The sequence below is a fragment of the Solea senegalensis genome, linkage group LG2 (assembly GCF_019176455.1).
Source record: "Solea senegalensis isolate Sse05_10M linkage group LG2, IFAPA_SoseM_1, whole genome shotgun sequence".
Lineage (NCBI taxonomy): Eukaryota > Metazoa > Chordata > Actinopteri > Pleuronectiformes > Soleidae > Solea > Solea senegalensis.
The window spans coordinates 3,385,639-3,409,494 of NC_058022.1; the positions used below are offsets into that span (position 1 = coordinate 3,385,639).

Sequence of the window (23,856 nt, forward strand, 5' to 3'; positions counted from 1 at the left end):
TTCAGTTGAGCAGCGCCCCCGTGAGGAGACATCGAGTAGTGACTGCTTTGCTGTAGATCGCCGTCATTTGTTAATTAAAATATGGATATTTGCCCTGGCATTGCAATTGGAAGGATGACGATATGGAACATCTCAGCATGAACGTAACCTATCATTTTGAATGACAGTTTATTTAGTAAAACACACCGGGTGTCACTGTGATGTTTTCATCTGCAAACTTTGGCGTTAACTATCACAGGCTGATGCTTAGAGAGGCAGCATATCATTTTCACTTTTGCTCCCAGGTTTGACACATCCTGTCTGCTATACTTTAATTACACACACTCTCCCTCTGTGTGTGTGTGTGTGTGTGTGTGTTACACATTTTTACTGACACAGAACTGGCGGAATCTTCAGCCACTGGCACCGCACTTGAGCAGCAGCCCCACTTCTGTCTGTTACTGTATGTGGGACACCTTTTTTCCTTTGTCCTGGCACTGCATTTGCTCCCTATTGAATAGACTCTGTGTTAAATTACGCTTTCGTTCCTGATACAAGGTATTAAAGTGTTGTTCTATATACAGTATGTTTAAAAACTGTACCGGTGGTATATACTGGAAATAAATAAGCTAGGTTTCCATTCAACTTAGAACAAATTTGAACCACATTTTTGTAAGTTTGGTAGAAGAAAATGCACATTTGTATTTGTTGTATTTAGTTCATTGATATTAGCAGTAGGTGAACAAAATGCCACCACAACACTTTTAAGAGTGCTTTTTTTAAGTCAAGCTTTTTTCTGACTAAGGGTCATCGCCAAGGTGAGGGCCTATCTTGACTTACTTATGGAAATGAAATCTGCCCGTCACTACTGAACATTCTAAAATCACTTTTAAAGAGCCACCTCTTCTCCTTGGCCTTCACTTCAGGATATAATATAGTCAAGCCAGACAATTCCATGTAGTTTTTACCGTTTTATTATGTCACTATGTTTTATACCTGTGCCTTTAAATCTGTAAAGCACTTCGGTTGACCATGGTTGTTTTTTTAAATAAAGTTGACTTGGAAATGCACATAAAAATAGGCTGATGGAAAACCACCCATTTGAGATAAATAATGGGAAAGATAAACGTGCTGAAGTGTACTTTTTTGACAATAATAACACACTTTGGTTGGGGGTGATTGTAGCATTGAAAGTGCTCATTGATCTACAATAAATGTCTCCCCTTTGTGGTCTTGTAGTTCATCCAAATCAGGATACAATACATTTTTGTTTGTTATAAAACGAACTATTATTATCTTATTTTTAAAAAAAAAAAAAAAACATTTTCTCAAAAATAATTCCATCCTAGGGCAACCCCAGAGCAAAAACAGTGCTACCAGATGTTCCAACGTGTTTCCAAAGTTGCTACCGTAGTGCTGTTAATTTACAGGTTTATTTTGGAAGTGTTTTTGGAACGTGAGATCTCTGTGCATGTTTAGTCTTTCACCCAGTCTGCATTCTGATTAATGATTCCACTGCATGGTCTGGAGAACCGAAACTGTGAGTCACAGGCAGAAAAGAAATAAATCCCCACGAAAAAAGGCTGCAATGGATGGACGCAGAGTGTAAATGAGCAAATCTGTGAAGCCACGGAGGTGTGATGTATGGACTGAGTGCTCTCTTAGTGTGGCGTTAATGGCTGCGTGTATGTGTGTGTGTGTGTGTGTTACTCACTGTAGGAGCAGCCGTACACCTCCACCCTGAGGCCCATCCAGCCGCTGGGGTTCCAGTCGAGAGGGATGAAGCGCAGGAAACGTGTTCTCACCGGTTGAGACAGCTTGTTCTGGACAACGGCCTCTGAATTCACATTCCCGACAAACCTCTGCAGAGAGATGGCCAGACAGACAGACACACACACACACACACACAGTGTTTGTGATTGCAGCATAACACAAAAGCACACTCCACTGAGAAACAACAAAATGGCCCCAGATCAAGAGTAATATTTTCACAAGGGAGTGGAAAGTGAATACTTGAAATCTAAGCAGAATGCAAATCTGAAGCCTTAGCAACAGTAAAGTGCTGAGAAGACTAATCCGAAAAAAAGTAATCATCCTATCCTTAAATGTACGATTTAATTTAAAGTTTACATTCGGTATGGATGAGCATTAGCGCTGCAACTAACATTTATTTTCTAAATCTAGATTACAAATGTCATAAAATGTTGACCTCATAATTATGATGTTTTCAAATGTCTTGTTTTGTCCCCAATATGCAGAAAAAAATGTTAAACGTTCACAAATGTCACAAACTACCTAAAACACCTAAAACAAAATACGATGGAACGCAAAAATGGTTACGTGTTTAAAATCATTTGAACTTGAAATAAAAGGTAACACTAATACGCTAGCTGCTAGTTGCTAAGAGGCCAGGAGGCAAATTGCTAGAACTTGACAACTTCCAAGAGAGTTGCTTAAGAAAAAAACTAGGTGTTTTTTTTTCTTCATAAGTGTTTGAAGACGCAGTTCATATCATAGCAGTGTCAGTTAGTTTTAAATATTAAATCTTGTTAAGAAACTACCTGCTAGTTGGTAAGAGGCAAAGAAGCTAGCTGCTAGAATTTTAATTTTTTCTTTCGAGGTGAAAGTGAGGACTGAGAGTCTTTTGAGAATCTTTTATGAGAGATTGTGATAAAAAAGTACTACTTTTGTGTTTAAGCCAGATCATTTTTGACTTGAAATGAAAGGTAGCACAACAGTAGGATGACTTAAACACTGAGTCTTGCTAAGAAGCTAGCTGCTAAGAGGCTAGGAGGCTAGTTGCTAGAACATTACAAGTTTCTATGCAAGCAAACTCCCAAGAGAGTTGCTTGAGATAAAATCACATTTTTCTTCTTCATGAGAGTTTGAAGACAAGGTTGATATCATAACATTTCATGTTAGCTTTAAATATTAAGTCTTGCTAAAAAGCTAGCTGCTAGAAGTTATTCTTTTGAGGTGAAATTGTGGGCAGAGAGTCTTTCAAAAACCTTTTATGGGAGTTTGTGATAGTGATGAGACAGTAATAGCATATTAGCTTCATTAAGCCAGGAAACAACATTAAAATAACATGACATCGACCGATTCATAGTGCATTTGGATTTGATACAATGGTCTGTGCATCAACGGGTTTGTATTCTTTACTCCCATGGTGCTCAAACTGTGGTACGTGTACCACCGGTGGTACGCATGCTTCCTCTGGAGTGAAGCTAAGGAATTGACACACATCGAAAATGACACAAAATATGACACAATAAATGAAGTACAGTACAGTATATGTGAGGAAGAGGAGGATGGGAATAAATTTGCCTCCTGTGAAAAGTCTGTAGCTGACATTGGCGGTAATGGTGTTACTTTGAGAGGTCAATATTTTCTCAGTTGGTTCTTGGCATAGAAAGTTTGAGAACCACTGCTTTACTCTGTAAGTGATTACCGCGTTTTCTTTTTGATAACGCCCTTTTCGTTCAATCAAGTCCGTGTGAGATGGAAGAAAAATGACCAGTGAGCCAGCCAGGGGCAAAATAAGAGCTCTGTATTGTGTTTTCTCCCCGCAGAGCTAAAAACAAAAACCTCTGAGTACAGTTGTGAGATGTCATTCTTCTTCCTCCTCTTCTCTCCCCAACCCTTCTGTACTTTAAAACTGCACCAAACAACACCGGGGGACATGAACGGAGAAAAAAGAGAGCAAATGACAGATGGAGACAGAAACTGAGACAAGCAAGCTCTCCTGAATGACTGATTACCATCCTCTTCATAACCGATTCTAGGCAGGTGACACATCAGATCAATAGCTACTCGTAGTATAAAGAACAAAAAAAGATACATCATTGACAGCGGAGCTCCAGGCTTTCCTGAGTGGCTCACAACAGTCGGCGAAGGCCAATAATTCAGCTTTCCGCAACAACAGAAACACAATGACCAGCAGCACAAATGACCCCCCGATGCTTGTGGAACACAGCGAGGCAGAAGCATCATTAAATACACCAGGTTGCTGCTTCTTGGTAGATTTACCGAGTGGAGCCTTGTGGCTGAGTGCTAAAACATGTACAGGCTGGGCTAATTTATACAAGCCCTGCAATACACAGGGGGGATAAGCAAATAGCACTGGGGGGCTTAGGCATTCGGACGAGGGAACAGGGTTCAGAGCAAATGAAGTGAGGGAAACGTGCCGGCCTCCAAAAGAAGCAAACCATAAATATTCACAATTATTCACAACTCCAAGGTACTTTAAATAATCTTCAGCCAGAAAATCGAAAGGACTGTAGTCATTAGTGTTTAATTGAGAATCAGGTTGATGAAAACATGCCGCTGTGCCAGCGTTGCAGCCGTGACCTTGTTGTTTCCAGGCTTTGTTGTAAGATTCACTGCAGCACTTGATTGCTGTGCATTGGAACGCTGTAATTTAAAGCCTCAGAGAACGTCGTGGCCAATCGCAAGTGTTTCTTTTACAACGCCGTCGTGTTAAATATTCATAAAGAGATTGGAAACAATCAAAGTTAAGAGTTCAGAGGGAAAAAAAAAAAACACACACACACACACGCCGCCCTCAGGAATATTGTGTTAAATACAAACAATCATATTAGACTTTTGAAACGCTCTAAAACAATTGAAATATACCTCTTTTGAAGAGGGGGTTACGCTTTCTAACCTATACAGAATGTTAGGGTGCCCGCTGCTTGGGAAAAAACGTCCGTGTTTCCACTTGAATTCCCAGTCGAACGTCTGGAAAAATCTAATGACCGAGAGGAAATGTGAGAGTCGCTCTAACGAGTCATTAACTAACGTGGCTCACGCGCGTCAGCATGAGTCATGGGTATTCGGAGCTCCACCACAACACAAACACCTCTGAGGCCGTCCTGAGCGATGACGTTTGTGAGGGTTTTTTTTTTTTCCTCGTTGGAAAAACTTACGACAGAACACTCTGTGAGTGTGTGTGTGTGTGTGTGATGAGTCTCTGAATAATCAGCCTGAGGGTGCAGAAGAATTTTCCAGGGGGCCAGAGCACAGAGGTTGGTCCTTATCCGCATCCACAATCCTAACCCCACAGTGACTTCATTATTTCTATTTATGTTTCTGACACTGTACAACAGTGTCCCTCCCGGTTCATTAAGGCTCTTTGCTCTTCCTCTCCAGTGATGAGTTCCCTTGTGTCAGTTTTCCTTTATGTTGCATACAGCACCAGGCACATAAGTTTATTTTAATCAATTCACTAGAGGATAAGCACGGCTGCCGGCAATGAAGACAATGCAGCGTGCTCCATGAGGTCACCGGCCAGTTAAACAGCCTCAGGGAACTTAACAGCGAAACTTAAGCGCACACGACCTTGCCGTGAGCGACGGTCCTAATGCTGCTGTAACGGAGCTCATCTACATTTTTTTTCCATCCATTTACAATTCGTATAATCAGAATGAAATTTGAAGGTTCAGCGTGAAAGTACCCACGAGTCTGTTTGCACGAGCGTGCGATCGCTTCCAAATAAAGACCGTTTGGTAGCTTTAGAAAAAGCCTGTGGTGCTACAGCAGCCCGAGCGCACTTGTTTCCTTTCCCGTCTTGAACAGGAAGCTTGTTATGCAACTGAGGGACAACAGCTCCGTCCCAATGCACAAACCAATGACACGGTGGAAGGAAACACTAGAGAGACAGTGGGAGAATGGAGAGGGTTGCGAATGAGCGTTTAAATCTGTGTTGGTATTTGAAGGCCACCGTTTTTCCTTTTTGGTGGTTTCTCCTCTCCCTTGTTGTGGACTGAGGGCTCAGAATGAGAACGTTGGGAGCAGTAGTGTGACATATTTGAAGAATATAAAAGAGATTTGTCGTCAAGGACAGTCCACGTTAGATATCTCATCCCAAGTCTGACATCTCCTTCAATGTGCACCTGGAACGTTCTGTTGGGCAACAGAACCTCTTCCTCTTTTTGACGTCTCCTCGAGAGACGACCACGACAATGTCTTCAACTTCATCTTCTACCGCTTATTACTCCACATGAGGTCAATTAGGGTGTCCACTTTGAACTAATCCCCAAATCTGCATGTTTTTGGACTGTGGGAGGGAGCTGGAGAACCCGGAGAAAACATGCAAACTCCGACCGTGAACCCGGGCGTGGCCCCCGCGACAAAGTCAAAAAACCAAAAGCCAACAATAGAAATTGACAAGTCCTTGCCTCCCCAACGAGGGAGGGGTCATACTTGTAGGCGGGACACGGCAAGCATCCGTACCACTGTGATTAACAATCTGAGAGCGGTGAACACGGGCTATCCAACCAATATTGGATTGACTGACATAATCTCAAGATAAAGAAGGCCATGTGCCAGAACATTTTCACTTATATTTTTAAGTCTTGTGCCGTGTGAGGCAGTAAAGAGGCTTTGCCCGTCTCCGCAGTACAGTTATTTAACTCTATCTACGAGTGTGTTTGTGCCACTCTCCCTCGCGACGGCTTCATTTCTGAGGCTCTGGCTCAGATTAGCGATGAGATGGGGGATTGTGGTAAAGGTCAAGGTACTTGTATAAATATGTAATAATCACCATGTTCCCAGCCTAATGTGATAGTCTGCTATCATCACCTACTTTGCTAATTAGTGGCAGTAGGCAAAGAAAAATCCCCCAGACAGCCACCGCATCAGTCATACTAATTATCGCAGTATAATTTTAATAAGAGCAACAAATCAAAAGTTCACTTTACAGCGTGCCATTATTTTGTTTACGCATTGTATAAAACATTTATAGACACAACACATAAAAAAAAGTTTTTTTGAAAGTAATTTACTTCGCTCAAGACAAAAAATCTCTTTCTCAGTTCAATTTGAGATTTATTATTGATATTGACTGATTTTAGCTGTTAAAAAAAACAATTAGGGTTCATTCTGGGGACAATGGATGTCCATGCAACTGCTGTGGAGCTATTTCAGTCCAAAAAAAAAAAAAGACTGACAACGCCGTCTTCACAGGAAAGCAGCCAGCATGGCTATAAACGCCTCAGCTGAGCCAACAATATTTTATACGCCGCGCAGAAAAAGATTGTCGAAATTACCTATGAGACCAGACTCTGTACCATCGCAAGCACTATCAACATGCAAGACCAATCATGCAAATACGCTTTAATCCTCCCGAGGTCCCAGTCCGACCGGAGCAGTTATCACGCGAGGAAATTAATGTTTGAATTTCCACCTTTTTAGAGGAGGAGATTTTGTTTTACACATTAATTCGCCGCCACATTCCAAAGAGATTTCTAAACACGGCAGGTTTTTCCAGGAATAATGATGTTAATGTACCTCTGCTGCTTCAGTACGTCCCACTCCCCCACACCTACGGATCTTTTTCTTTTTTTCCCCGCAAAGCTCATTCTGCTAATTTACCGTGAAGAAGAGTGAATAAATTACACAAGGAATTAGATCAAATGTGGGCTCGGCCGTTTTTCAAGTTGTACTTAAAATGTAGCATCAAGTGCTAAGCCCTTCCCCGCTCACTCATTCATTGTGTTTGACTGAACATAAGGGGACCGAAATACACATTTCATCTCATCAGAGCTTTCACACACAGACGTCATTTTCACAGCTCGTCTCTCCCAGCTCTCGCTAATTAGATTATTATCAGCTTGCATAAGAAGACTGACACTTTTTACCGTAAAGGCGGAGACAAAACACAAGTGTTTTTTCAAGTGTTAACCAGCTCATATGGGCATCTAGTAATGTCATTTGTTAAAAGTATTTAAATTACACATGTACTGTACAAAACCAGAGACTTGCTTCACTTGCTTTTTCAGACTTGCCTTTTTTTTTGGCTCAACGATCATTTTCGGTTCTGTCAAAACACAAATTTTCTAGCCCATAATCATCTCACCAAATGGCTGAAGGGATTTTTGCCTACACCTGCTAACAAATTTATTCAGAAGTCATTGCAAGCTTTTGCTTTTGCAAAGTATAGGTGGGGGAAATGCAGCGTCGACACACGCACAATAATATTACAATGTCCAAGTGAGGCGGCTCCCGGTGGCAATAATGCCCCTATACATTGCTTTAGTTTAGAATTAGGGTTCAGCATCTTTAGGTCTCAGCTTGCCTCCTGCAAGACATCATAAATCTCGAATCAGAGCGCAGGAACACGGCATCCAGGTTAGCTGCTGCTGCCTCTTTTATGTTGGTGAGCACATCCCCTACAAGGTTGTACAAATCTCTGCGTGACAGTTGCCATGATGCATGGCAGCAATTGCTCGGTTTCTCTTATTGCAAATCCCCCCCCTCCCCTCCCCAAAGAAACACTACTCTCAGAAAATACGCACATTGATGTCATGAATAAAGAGTGTCCGTCGTTTCCGCCTAGTATTTTTTCATGTCATGTGATGATGTGAAGCACTCACTCCAGCATAGATCCTATATTAAAAGTCCAGCTTTTATAATTTTCTGTGTTCCCATTTAGCTTTGAATCACGTGCCAATTAAATATGCGCAGGCTGTTTGAACAACACATGACACAGAGTGTGCTTGAAATTACACGTTAAGACTGACAGAGGCCCTCACTTCAGGTTTGGGAATTTTTATATTCTAATACTAAAAAAATATATACCAATTATGGTTGCGCTCCTTCCAGAAAACATTCTGTTTTAAAAGAGAAACCGCTGCAGCTGTTGCACGCTGTCTTATGGAGCAAATTTTTATGCTTTTTTTTATTTTTTCGGCGGGGCTAATTTGGCTTGGCGTTGGCTCTGAATGGCTGAGCGCACGCAGTCATATCAGCAGCTGCTGCTCTCTCATTAGTCCCCCACAGCCCCGGCGCCTGACAGTGAGCCGTTACCTTTGAGCTTCACTTGTTAAAATGCCAGACAGATGTGGGTTCACGTCAGCAAAAGGTCTGAGTGAAAATTGCACTTAGCGGGCTTGGCGGTGAGTTTCATTAAAGATAGCAGATTTTCTTTGTGCACCAAAAGAGAGCGAAGAGGCGTTTGGGTTCTTAATTTTCTGTGTGAGCGTGCATTCAATCCACTTCTTTTTTTTTTTACCAGAACTTTACGCCCTGGTTAAGTGCTGCATGAATCTTAATATTTAATATAGAAAAAAAAAAGAAGAAATTCAGCATTCTGCCATTGTCTCTTTCATGAGTTGTGTTACAAAGGGCGATAGCTGCGGGCCGTTTTGGCAATATTGATACAGAAAGCCTCGTATTCTCCCCGCACAGCAGCTTTATTTCCTCTTTCAGAGCATTGATATGAGCTCTGACACTGTGTGGAAGAAGCTGTGAGCTGTTTAACACCATCGTTTCCAATCACAGATACAATCATGTGTGAGTGGAGTTCACTGCATTGCATATTTCATAACGTGTTTGAAATGTTGAAGCCAAGACGAAATATAAAACTGCACTATTCACAGATGAAATGTTAAGTGTAATGTTTCCCGCGCGATAAATCGTTAAAAAAAAAATCGCAAACACGTGATCTCCTTTCTAAATGACAGCGATTCTTCGTTTTATTTATAAACAATAAACAATCCTAGTGGACCAAAATGGATGCTGATGAAAACCCAGGTGGTAGCAACCACCCTTGCTTTCGCTAAATGTTGGCGATGAACCCACATTTTCAGGATTGATACGATCTTTTTTTAGCTGATGTACAGTTCGGCATTGTTCGGTTTGATTCTCGTGCCTGTTCCTGTGACGACACTCGACACGCCATATGTCACTTAAGCCACTACAACAATAACAAGGAAATCGGAGATGGTTTGTCTTGCAACAAGCCTCTGGCGCCCTCTGTTGGTCATATTGGCAAGTAGAGCTGAAACGATGAATCGATGAATAAATTAATAGACGACTATTTTGATAATCGTCATTTCTTTGCTGTGGATAACAAGTCAATCATTTTGGTGTGTGGACAAAACAAGACATTTGAGAACATTATTTCCAGGTTTGACAAACACTGATCAACATTTTTTAAGGTTTTCTGATAATCTGAACACCAAACGATTAATCGCTGGGGACTACGGATTAAAGCACATTTGTTGTGTTAGTGATACTCATGTACTAAGTAGTGTTTGTTGTAGTATACCGTTACAGTACCGAGACTTGGGTTTCAACTTGACCCCCCCGCCCCCCCTATATAACCACATGATGTTTGATTCCATCTCTAATTCCTACATTTTAGTCCACTTTAGATAATGCATTTTTAAACATGCAGGAGCATGAATAATTCAAGACAACACGCGGCGATAGACACAATGATTACCACAGTCTTTCAACACAGTGGGAAAAAACAAAAAAGGGAAAAAAGTTCACTCTGCAGAAGCAAAACGCCAGTGGGCAACGACACACAAAAAGCTAATTTAACTGCCAAATAGAAAACATGCTAAAACAATTTAACGTCTTCTTAGCAGCCTTTGACATTCAGGGGGCAAACAAGGTAAAGGAATAATGGCGTGTATAATGTGCCAAGATGAGACTGTGAGACCTTGTGCAGACTGATGTAACGTGTTGTGACACTACATGAAGGATTTCCTTCTTTTTTTTCCCCTTTAAAAAAAAGCAAAGAAAAGAAATTTCTTTGATGCCGTTTATTTCCCCACATTTTGAAAAATGCCTGAGGAGAGAGGATACGTTATCTGACAACTGAACTGCGCTGCCACCAACACGTTCCCAGAGCATAGCACATAGTAAATATGTGACAAAAACAAATCCGTCTTGTCAGTGACGAGGATGCGACCATAAAAAACACAGCCCACTTACTTGGTTTATCAGCCTTAATACTTTCCCATTTTGGGAAATGTACATATCTGCCTTTTTGATTTGTTAATATTCCCTCTAGCTAATCGTCAACTATTTAGATAATCAATTCATCGGTTTGAGTGTTATTCAAAATATTAAAACACGTTTTCAAATTTTTCTGCTTTTTAAATGTGAATTTTTGATGGATTCTTTGCTCCTCATAACAAAGAAATGATTAAAACTGAATCATTTTGGTTTGTGGACCAAACAAGACAATCAAGGACAATCATTATTTCCAGGTTTGAAAAACAGGTTTCAACCATTTTCAACCTTTTTCTGACACCTAAACGATGACTTGACACATTGAGAAAATCGTCGACGGATTAACCGATTATGAAAATAATCTTTAGTTACGGCCCCGTTAGCCACCGAGACCACAGGAAAACATCATGATGTGCTACGCTATAAGATATATGCTAATTATCCCTACACTGTGACACGTTTGACAAAAGGCTGAACTAAATTCATACTGTTAGTACAAATACATATATATGTGTATATGTATTTATATATATATATATATATATATATATATATATATATATATATATATATATATACATATATATATATATATATATATATATATATATATATATATATATACACATATATGTATATATATACATATATATACTGTATATATGCAGCTATATGCATCATTAGTCACTAAGAGCAGAGGAGAAACATCATAACATAACTTGACATTTCAGTGTTGTTGCAGTGATGCTAAGCTGAGCTAATCATTTCCAGGCTGTATCAAGTGTGACAAACGGGCTCAATCTGATTGTCTACGTGTTTCATCATGTGACAAAAATGCCTGCAACAAACGTAGTCCACTTATATTAATCATTCACTTTGCTGTTAACATTCTTAAATTCATACTTTGGAGAAATGTAAACATTAGCTTTTCCGACATACTAAGGTTATACAGTATGCGGCTACATCAATCATTAGCCCGCTGAGTGTAAAAGGAGAAATATATAATATAAAAGTGTCCCGCAAACAAATCTTGACATTTCAGCGTTGCAGTGACAATAAGCGAATCATTCCTGGGCTGTGACAAACGTGACAAACAGGCTAAATCTAATCCCTGCTGTCAGTGTTTATGATGTGTCCATGGCCTGAAATAAACACAGCATCACAGCATACTGTGCGTAAATAATCCTTAACGTAGCGAAATGTGCTTTTCTATATGCTATGTTCACCTGTATTTGCATCGTTAGCCAGAGCAGAGTAGAATTAGCAGGACTTTAGTACAACAAAAACTGACATACATCCAGATTGTATCTAGCTTGATTTGTTCGGCAGTATGAAACTTTTTTCCAAAGCTGATTCAAACCACATACGGCGATTCTGATGGGACGTTAATTGCGTTAAAAGATCGACACAGTGAAAGACAATAGTGGAAGACAACATCAGACTATCTGTCCGTTCAGAAGAAATTAGAAAGTACATACTAAAATAAATCCATACATCAGGGCATCATAGCGAAAATATAAAACCTCAAAGCCAAGTACACGCGCAGATCGGATCTGATCCCATATGATGTGAACAGAAGATCAGATTCTGATCGGATATTTGACATAGAGTTTCCTCCATATTTGAACACTTCTGCAGAACCTTTTCTTGAAGAAATTTCCAAAAGACAAAAGAAAAACTGATACCGAAAGAAAGTGCACCAAGCGCATGTATCTTTGCCAAAACTAGAATCTGGATCCACACCAAATTTTAGACACTATTTGCTCCATTTCTACATAATGCTACAATATATGGACCAAAGTATTCAGACGCCTGACCATTACACCGACAGGGACTGTAATGACATATTCAAATACATATACAGTACTCTAATAGGGAGTTGGGAATTTGTGCCCATTCACTGGAGGAGAAAGTTCTGGCTCACCATCTCTGTTCTATGGGGTTAAAGGTCTGGGCTCTGTGCGGGGCCAGTCAAGTTCTCCCACACCAAACTCACAGTCAAACCATGTCTTTATAGTTCTTACTTTGTGCACTAGGGACATAGTCATGTTGGAATAGAAAAGGGTCTTCTTTAAATTGTTGCCACAAAGTTGGAAGCATAGCATTGTCCAAAATGTCTTGGTCTGCTGAAGTGTTGGGGATAGGGGGCCGATCCCAAAGCCTGATTGACAAACACCTGGATTCAATACTTATATATACACCCTAACCCATAAAGTGTACTTGCATTATTACTTGATAAGTGTTGGAAAGTTCCACATTTCATAATCTCACCCAGTTATTCCTAGGCCAAAACCCCACATGAGCATACCAGGTGCATCGATAACATCATGTACTTGGCGCAGGTAACCGTAATTATATTTGGATCCATCTGTGAAGCGGTGAAACCAAAGTACCAAACCAAAGTGTAATGAAACCACGCAGACTCACCCCGACGCCGTCCTCGTGCCTGTACTGTTTCCACACGCGGCCCGTGTCGCTGTAGAGCAGCAGGTAACTGCTGACCCAGTCCCAACTGTCGTAGCGCCCCTGTGTGGCCACAGCAGTCACCTCAAACTGCTCCCTGAGGTCCACCTGGATCCATGGCCCCTGGTCAGTCACCATGGGGGACCAGCCTCCTGCTCCTGAAGGAGAGCAGAGGAAGGGATCCATTAAACACGATACGTCATCGATGAATGGCGGTTTTAAGCTCATATTGGACTCAGATTACAAAAAAATGCATAAATCCCTGATGTGTGAGTGGAGTGCATTTATATACAAAAAGGCTTCAAGGTGAAGTTACACTCCAGCTGCCCGAGTGTTCACAGGTCTTCAAAATAGCTGATCCGTGTTGGAAATGTGTGTACGGCCTCTGGAAATGCACCTGCTGGAGATATTCTGGTAGTTTTCCTACATCCTGGAGGTGATTATCTTGTTAGAATTCACCAACTGTGGCTCTGATTAGGTTTTTATGGCATATGTAATATCTCCAGAGCTCTCAGGAGCCCCGAATTTGTTCTACTTTATTTATTCAGCCACGGTTCCCTTTCACTCGAAAGCCTGGAAGTTGTACCAGGGAGATTAAAAGGGCAAGAGACGATGACAGGACACCGTCTCGACTGTGCCACAGTCAATTTAAAATCAAATCAAAGCAATCAGACGGTTTCCTTACCCTTGCAAATGCGTTGACATTTGGAAATGTCTGGAGAAACAACTTTTATTGGCATCTGCCTTTTTTTTATAGTGCTATTTTTCCCGCTAGCCTTTTGATTTGCCTCTGCCATGTGACCCCTCGGGCTGCTTTATGGAGGGTCCAAAAGGGGCCAGTGCCCTTTTTGACAACAACCCTGAATGCCCTTGTGAGTTCTCTGCGCCTGACTTTTCTCTGACTCACTCAATGACAGAACTAAACTCTAAAACAGCCGGGACTCCATCCATTCATCCATCTGCTATACTGCTTATATCCTTTGGCCCGGAGCCAATCCCAGCTGACATTGTGCCGAGTCGACCCGGGACATTGTCACCAGGCTACTGCAAAGCGGAGATGTGGAGGCAAATAACCATTCGCACACAATTAACCTAACAATCGTGGCTTTGGACTTTCAGGAAGGAAGCCAGAGGAAACATGAGGAGAGAACATGCAAAACAGCAAACCAGGGCGTCTGAACCCTGGACCTTTTCACAATTACTTCAGTTAAATTCTGAAAACTGGTGCATTTTAATGCTCACATTGTACATTATATTAATAATCAACATTGAAAAGGGGGAACTATCTACTGCTACTACCTATCTACGATCTACTTTGTACAGACAGGTAACATTGGATCCAGTCTACTTTAGAACAACACGTACAATAAGTTAATTTAGAAGCAAGTTCTTTTATTCAGTTATAAATGCCAATATAAGTCCATTTCTTTGTACCTTTATTGAAATGTTTGAGTGCTTCGTCAACCGTGCTTGCCAGGAACTAGAAATGAAACCCATATGGCCAATGCTCAAACAGAGTATTTATGGTATCTGCTACCTCTGTTGTTATTGCGGAGTGGAAAGCGCTGCTACAGCAGGTGGGCGGTTAGAAAAGCTTAATATCGAGTGTTGTACTCACCGTCTCTTCTGTTGAGCTTGGCGTTGTAAGCGGCATATCTGACCGAGGACTGGGAGGAGCTCTGAAAGGACGAATGGGGCAGCGCCGAGGCGAGGGGACTGTTGCAGTTGTCTGTGGAAGAGAAGACAGTGGACAGTTTAGAGCCAGCCCATTACCTTCGGAGCGTTTGAAATTGCTTTGGCGCAATTGTTCCGAACGCAAAATGACAGCGGTAAGGATTGCTTGGATTCCTTTTCGGGTGACGGCGACGATAAAGGAATGCGTTCTCGTTAAACATGTTGATTCAGGGTGCACCTTTACCTGTTGGTCGAGGAGTTCTGGAGCGAGAAATGGGCGGGAATAACAGGGCCGCCTGCACTTACCCACTTCTCAGATGCCTCAAACAGTCTATTAACCCGTGCAGTGACCCCTGAAAAGCACACAGCAAACGCCATGACTCCTTTTGTGAGTATGTGTGTGTTCTATTTAATCCTGCACTGTGAGATTACATCACGTCCAACAGGCAAGAGCAGATTAAGACTCCGGTCATCTCAAGCTGTCAGCCTCATCTTCCTCTGACCGAGCCCGCCTGCCATAAAAGCACTGAGTCGCACAACATCATCCTCCTCTTTTTTTTACCCCCCCCTCTCTCCCCTCAGTCAAGTGCAGAGCCGCATTACGGCCTCGTATCTGGGAAGGTAATGAAAACTGGCACAAGCCTGATTACAATTATCCCTGCACTCTCTCCATCAGCGTGCAGCTCGCTCTTATGAGTGTCAGAGGTGGGGTTTTTTGTTTGTGAATGCCACTCCAGTTTGAGTCGGGATGAATTCTGAGCACATCTGGAGTGGAAATTGGCCATCCATCTGGGCGACAAGAACACAGCACAACTGACAGCACAGGCTGCCTTTTTTCCCTTCGTCTCTCCTTCTCTGTGAATTTCCGACTGACCTGATTTGACTGCTCTCAGATTGCTTGCCAAGAGATTTTTCTAATCCTGATTTCCAAGTGTGACTAAAGTGGATCAAGCCGTTTTGTCCAAGACACAAATTACGGCTGAGCTGCAGCACAGTTGAAGATGTTCTTCGGAACGGGGAACATTGGCGTGGCATCTTAACGCACCACGACAAGGAAGTGGAGTTATTACGCAAGCGCCGCACTCTTAATCTGTCAAAAGTCTCGCAGATTCCACTTTTGATCCTCGAGGAAGAACGCTCCCTCCTCTCATCTGACTTTCAATCTCCATCCGTCCGTTCTTTGACGATTCATCTCTAGCGGGAGAGCGGACGCGACCTCTGTGCCTCAATTGCTTCACTCCTCCCGATACACCTACACTTGACACAAGCGTGTACAACGGCGGCCTGAAGACGGTTTAAAAACCACTGACAACATTTCACTGCACCACATGTTTTCAAAGTGACAGGTGAACCGTAACTGTCTGACTGTAGAGGAAGTGCAAAAACGTGCATCTCACACACTCTCTTGTTATTTACAGACTTGAAGTCGAGCTTAATGTCTGGCTGTCAGTCAGGAGGACGTGGATGGATGGACGGATAGATGGGGCAAAATGACGTAAAATCTCAACACAAGCTCTTCCTCACTGCTAAAGTTGAAAGGGGAATGTTTAATCTTCCCTTTACATCACGCCTGTATATCCAACTGCTGGCACAATGTCCCCACACACACACACACAAACAGAAGGCGACAACAGCATTGTCATGTTGACAATTGCTTTCAAAAAACCAACAACCAAAACCAACAATCAAAGTCAACACAGTAATTGGCAGTTAATCTCGTTATAATCTGGCATCGCTAACCCTCCCTGTGAGTGACAGGACTCACTATTAAGGCTTAAAGAGAAAATGTTCTTTCTTTTTCTTTTAATGGGTGTATATGAGGCACATGCTCATGCATTAGCAGAGTGTTAGTTACAGTTGACTGCGTTGTTTGGGGCGAGGAGGAGACACAAGTGGGACAGCAGAGAAAACACGTCATAGAAGGCTAAAAACAAAAAGGAATCTCAACTTCTAAATGGATTATAAATAAGTGGTTTAGCATGCTGTTACTGATTGTCATTTGAGGTTTATGGAGGGGAAACGTGATATATATCTATCTATCTATCTATCTTCCTTCTCCAGCTAGCTAGCTAAAAATCTAGCAATTTAATAGCTAGCTTCTCGTTGCTAGCTCCTCTTTGTCAAGTAATCTCTCTATCTTTCCATCATCCATCAAAGGAATCAAAGATCCATGATGCCCTTTACATCAAAGGTCCTTGATACCACACTCCATTCCCTTTAAGAGCAAAATGCTTCAGGCAAACACTTTAACGCCTTTAACTGTGCACATGTTACTACACTGTAACACGTAATCCTAAATTAAGTCTGTACTGGCTGCGACAACAAGATACCACACAAAATTAAAGGGCATCAAAAAGCAACAGCATTGAAACTGAGTCATGTCGAGTGTTTGAATTGGCTAATGCGTTAGCACGCAGTCTTCATGGCACAGTGGTTTATCCTGGTGCAAATCCACTGACTGATATTGGTATTTATAAAATAAAACAAGTATAAAATGTAGTTCCTTTGCTGTCCCCATTAAAAACAATGGATAAATCGCATCGTGGATCAACAAACAAATGACAACAGTAAGTCGTTCATTTGCAGTTTCCTCTGACATGTCTTTGACATTTGGTGTTTTCAGTATTTGCAGCTGTGGGATGTTGTTACTGCACACGTCTAACATGCCATCATCATCCATGTGTATCTATGCCTTATCTATGCAATATTACAGAGGAACAAACTTTCCTTCCTTGTTAGTCCTTGTTAGTGTTTGTCTTTTTTAAAATTGCAAATCATATCCTTTAAGCTTTTCTTTTTTTATTGCCAATATCTTTGTGCTATTTAAAGTCCTTTTCATTTCATTCTAGTCTTTTTCCTGTAAGATTTTTATTATATATTATAAAATAATAATAATAATACATCGTATTTTTATAGCGCTTTTCTTAACACTCAACATGAAAATCTGTGACACACAGAGAGAAATCCAAAAGAAGAAGTGAACACAGGTTTCATTTGAGATCCTTGAAACATTCTATTCATTATTGTCATCTATTCAGTTGAGAGTGGAATCGACTCAGACGTACTGTACATGCAGCCACCCCCCCCCCGCATTTTTCCTTTTTCCAATGCTCTCCTCTGCTCATTAGCTGCCAAACATGAGCGCACAGAACAGGTGCTCTTTCAAAAAGAAATCAATTATTAGAACAAAGAGACTGTTGTACGAGTCTGGCCTTCGTCAGACTGCATCTCAATCTCATTTGAGAATGAGTATGCATCTGTAAAGGGTGCAGTGACGTCCCGCTGCCTCCGTATACGCACGTGGATGGACGTACGCGCAATCAAACCGACGTGATTCAGAAGATGGAAAACGTGTAAACAAACGTGCTTGTTGGGGTCGTTTAAAATGGATGTATACAAAAGCTGCCAGACGACACTTCTCTAGAGCACCAGGAGGGAAATAAACCCTGTTTGTGATTGGTTTTCCTTTATTATTAGGAGATTCTAAAGTTGGCCAAAACAGTGTCACAGGCAGATTCACCACACGTTGAACAGGATATGTGGAGTTTTAGCAGCACCTGACGTCGCACATGAAGCTGACTCTACGTGTCCAAGTCAAGTAGACATGACTCGAAACGGAATATAAGTGATATATAACATAGAAAATAGTTGAAGTTTATATATAAAACAGACAGCAAACATGCCATATAGAATATGACAGGGTTCTCATTTGGACTGCTCCTCTAGAGTGGGCGTTTTAGAGTGGGCCACATTCTGATTTAAAGTCAGAATTTTATTCTGACTTTAGTCTCAGAATTTTTATTTTGACTTTAATCTCAGTTTTCTGATTTGACTTTAATCTCAGATTTCTGACTTGACTTTAATCTAAGAATTTTATTCTGACTTTTGTCTCAGAATTTTATATTGACTTTAGTCTCAGAGTTTTTATTCTGACTTTAATCTCAGATTTCTGATTTGACTTTAATCTGAGGTTTCTTATTCTGATTTTAATCTCAGATTTCTGATTTTACTTTATCTCAAATTCTGACTTTAATCTCAGAATTCATCCTGTTTTTTTACTCTTAAATTGAAAGAGCACATATTTTTGAATACAACATATCAAAAATAAAATCTGTAATATTTTGGCCTATACAGTATATGCTACAACAGTATAAATACACAACATCATTTTAATCCATCAAACTACTGCACATGAAGTAGTTTCCTCATGTTTGACTGACTGTGACACAAAGATGCTGTTTTTTCTCAGCTCTACTTCATAGAGTATATGATCACAGTATATGCAATAATTAAGTACTCTGTGAGCCACTGTGCATAAGAGATAGTAGTACTTTAAACTTTAACTACATCATCCTGAACTAAAACCCTGATAAATGATGTATGGATTACCTCAACTAGTAACGGAGAGCCTTTTACGATGCGATATTTATGCTTTTATTTAAGGAAAAGGATTTAAATGTTTCCTTCCACCGCTTTTTACAACTCATGAATAAAAGACAAATAGGTGTTTATATAGGTCATGTCCAGGAAATTTTGAACAGGTTTTTGAAATATTTCTTACAGGGTTACAGTGGTTTAAAAGACCTTTTTTTTTCCTTTTTTAGCTCTACTTTTTAATATTTCAAAGCGCAGAAGTCAAAGAGAATGAGATGTGAAAATGGATCTTTGAAAGCTGGAATATGTCTGTCTTTGCACATCTACTCAAGAGCTGAAAGAGCTGTTTGCATTCCTTGGAAACCTTTTGCAAAGAGTAGTCAGTTTTTACTCCTCTGACTTCTTGTTTTTACTGTGTTCACAAAAACAAAGAAAGAGCAGAAAGGCCAAGATGTAGAAACAGCAAATAGAGAAATAACAACAAAATATTACACATACTCTGAAAAAGAAGAGGGGAGGATGTTGATCCAGCACTGAATAAAGTCTGAAACAAAACATCATGGGGTAAATTATGATTGGCAGTTACCAGTTACCACAACTGTTTTCATGTGGCTCGGTCTTATTTGACACGCAGTCAAAGCCACAGTTCACAACGCTCTCACAGCAACGCAAGCTAAACGGTTTCCCTATCAAACTGTTTTTTTGCTCTGAGTACGCGGCAAAAATAAGTTAAGCAACAGTGTTAATGCTGTCGTCGGCTAATGAATTATGATGGACTATTTTGATAAACTGGAGACAGCAACGCGAGAAGAAAGTCATTAGAGAGAGAGAGATTAGGAATAAAAAGAAACGTGTCACTTATATGTCACTTATATGTCACCCACCTCTCGGGTTATTTTAACACCCTTATCATTTGAGATCAACAACATATAGCTACGTAAAGGCGTGTTGATTGATTCATTTCTAAGCGGATCACTGGAAGTACAAGCATAGCACCTATATATGAGCGATAAAGCCCACACGAGCATGGGCAGACTGTTGGAGTTCAGTCAACACAGACCACAGCATCAATAATATCAAAGGTTACAGTGATAGTATCCAGTAACAGAGCAGCCTCAGACCCCTGTGTGGCACCGATAAAGCTTCATATGATACCTCACAGGACCTAACGGACTTAGCAGCTCCGTGACCTCTGCTCGGCGATAGCCTGAGTGGAGCTGAGGTATTGGCTGACAATTAGTACCAAGCGCCGGCTGAATTCAAGGAAGCACACATCGATACGAATGATTGAGGAACACTGTGTGGGATACTGTAACACTTCATTTCTCTGAACACTGCATATAATCTAAAGGGACCTACTCCAGAGCCATTTACAGGCAGGATGTTTCACTGGGCTACATATCGACGGCTACACATCTCATCTGCCAAACATTAATTATTCAGCTCCCTCATTCAGGAATGTAGTGAAACAGGATTTGTGTTAATTTTCTGATGGCTTATGGGATTACTGGAAGCATTTTACACAACTGCTTGGTAAAGATATGGCAATAATGAGATAACATCAGATCAGGGGTAATAATGGGCTACAGTGAGTACTGCCCTGGAAACTCCAAAGGTCGTGAAATGCATATTAAGTGGTATATATACCCTTTTAGGTAATGTTAACTGTTTTTATGCTGTGCCAATGTCACGAAATATGATCTTACTCTGAAGACATAATCTGATGTATTATATAGTAAGCCTCTATATAGATATAGAAGCTGATACCTTTAACAATTCAGGCAACCGACCAATGATGAGGATGGTTGGTAAAAAGCAATTTATAAACCAACCGACCAACTAGCCAATCAATGAACCGACCCTCCTACCTACCTACCAATCAGCCATTCAACTAATCATAATAACCAATAAATGCTAACCAACAAACAGCCTACTAAACAACCCACAAATCGACCTACCTAACAACCAACCAACTAGCCATCCATTGTACCAACCAACCAAACACCCAACCAATCAGCCAGCCAGTCAACTAAACAACCTAATAATTTACCTAACTACCTACATTACATTACATGTCATTTAGCAGACACTTTTATCCAAAGCGACTTACAAGGGAATTGAGTACAATCAGCCAGGGGTGGAGCTGAACTTGCGACCATGATGTCTTTGCATACAGGGTACCGGTCTTAACCACTGAGCCACTCCTCCCTCTACCTACCTACCAACCAATGAACAAACCAACCGAACGACCAAGCACCCAATTGATAAGTCAATCAAGCAACCAACCTACCTACCAATCAGCCATTCAACCAACCAACTGATAATGACCAATAAATACTAACCAACCAACCAACCGACAACCCAACCAAACAGCCAGCCAACTAAACAACCTACTAATTTACCTACCTACAACCAACACTATCTACCTACAACCAACACTATCTATCTATCTATCTATCTAATTACATTCAGGGATCCTCTTCAGAGAGAGAGAGAGAGAGAGTTCTTATCATGCAGTGCTTCATGCAGATAAAAAAAGTGGCTTCTTAAAAACTTTGTCTCAAAGGATTGGTTCAGTTCACGGTGAGAGGTAATTTCACACCTGTGCTCTGCATAGAATGTGGCCATTAAAGACAAGACACATTTATAGATAGGATGCCTGTGTCACCGTGCTGTGCCCTCAGTCTGCACTGAAATATTTACTGCCACGACGATGCTGCTGCTGCTGCTGCTGCTGCAACAGGCCGAACGAGTCCGACAGTGACACAGTATAGGTATAAAAGCATATTGACGCACCGTATGGATATAGGCTGCTTGTTAAAACCCCCAAACTAAGTTGGTTCGGGCACTTTGGGCATTGTTGGTTGACTGAATTAGGAGGTTCATTTAAATGGAAAATATCCTGAGCTGTAGGTCTTTGGGCAAACCAATTTGACAGGATCTGTACTCCCTGCTGGGAAAACTGACATAGACCAGCATAGACTAGCATAATGATGCTGGTGGACCAGCATGGACCAGCATAAACCAACATATACCAGCATAGACCAGCATATATATATACCAGCATGGACCAGCATAGACCAGCATAGACCAGTATGGACCAGCATAGACCAGCAAGGACCAGCATATACCAGCAGTATAATAGACCAGTATAGACCATGTTGGGGGGACCAGCATAGACCAACAAATTCCAGCAAAGACCGGCGTAGACCAGCATATACCAGCAGTATAATAGACCAGTATAGACCATGTTGGGGGACCAGCATAGACCAACAAATTCCAGCATAATAATGTTGGGGGACCAGCATAGACCAGCATATACCAGCATAGACCAGCAAAGACCAGCGTAGACCAGCGTAGACCGGCATAATGATGTTGGGGGGACCAACATAGACCAACAAAGACCAGCAAAGATCACCATAGACCAGCATAGACCAGTATAGACTACCATGGACCAGCATAGGCCAGCATAATGATGTTGGGGGACCAGCATAGACCAACAAAGACCAGCATAGACCAGCATAGACCAGCATAGCGATGCCGCAGACAAAGCAACAAAGAGAAATGCAGAATGGCCGTGAATGCAAATGTGACAAAATCAAAATATCATCCAATATTTACGTCGGTGAAAACTATTTTCCTGGAGCCACACGTTTGTACCTGGATTACTCAGTAATGGATTTAAACAGCGGCTGTAAATTAAGCGGCAAATCTTGTGTTACCGCTAGTCTGGAATAATCCGTTAGCACTCCTAATTAGGGTCATTTTTCCTGCTCGGCCTCTCCTGTCAATACTATGTGAGTGCAGCAGCAGCTCCGGTGGTAACAAAGCTGTCATTCCCCATTAGCCAATAGCGTCTCGTTCTCTCATTTGGTGATTGTTCTCCGGGTAAAAAAATTACGAACAGGCTGGAGAGAAGCAGAAGATAACATGGCTTCTTTGAACAGCCTGGAGCTTACCAATGAAATAATATACTACATATATACACTAATAGACTGTAATTATTGCAATATACAGTCATTTTCTCCAACAGCATGACACAAAAAACTTCATTACAATCTCCATGCTTGGCGCCAACGCTGAGCGATAACACATTATCTCATTAAACATGTGACATCCTGTTTTCTCTCTTTTTTAACAAGCTTTTGTTGGGATTGTTTGCACTGCGAGATATTCTCTTGACTGTTTGATTACATGTGTGTCTTATATTGGGCGTTAAAGCGATAATGAGTGATTTTCTGATCAATATAAGCTGCAAAAAAAAACAAATGTTACGTCATCTTACTGATATATTTTTAAGTTTCTGAAGTTATGATTTCTGTTTTTTCTTCATCTTTGACTCGGGAGGAGACGATGACATTTCTTCACAATTTTCTGATATTCCCTGGCACGTCATTCAAGATAATGATAGTCAGGTTGGTCTATAATTGGAAATAATTATTAGTTGCAGCTCTGATGATGATCTTTTGGCCACATATAGGAGAGCCGAAGAACAGCTACCGTATAATTAAACATGGCTGTTGGTTGGGTTTGTCTGCTACTTGGTGCCATGGTAGACAAAGCATCTCCATCCATCCATCCATCCATCCCTCTTCTACTGCTTTATCCTACACATGAGGA

The 23,856-nt window shown here is 41.1% G+C and overlaps 1 protein-coding gene across 1 annotated transcript in view; it reads right to left on the reverse strand.

The window, feature by feature from the left end:
* The window catches only part of cntnap5a (contactin associated protein family member 5a), a 120,635-nt gene that overhangs the window by 83,893 nt on the left and 12,886 nt on the right, over positions 1–23,856 (reverse strand). Inside the window, exons 2-4 of the mRNA XM_044015514.1 lie at positions 14,807–14,917; positions 13,153–13,346; positions 1,694–1,841 (exon numbers count right to left, since the gene is read on the reverse strand). Coding sequence (XP_043871449.1) covers positions 1,694–1,841; positions 13,153–13,346; positions 14,807–14,917 — 453 coding nt within the window. The remainder of the gene's footprint in view (positions 1–1,693; positions 1,842–13,152; positions 13,347–14,806; positions 14,918–23,856) is intronic.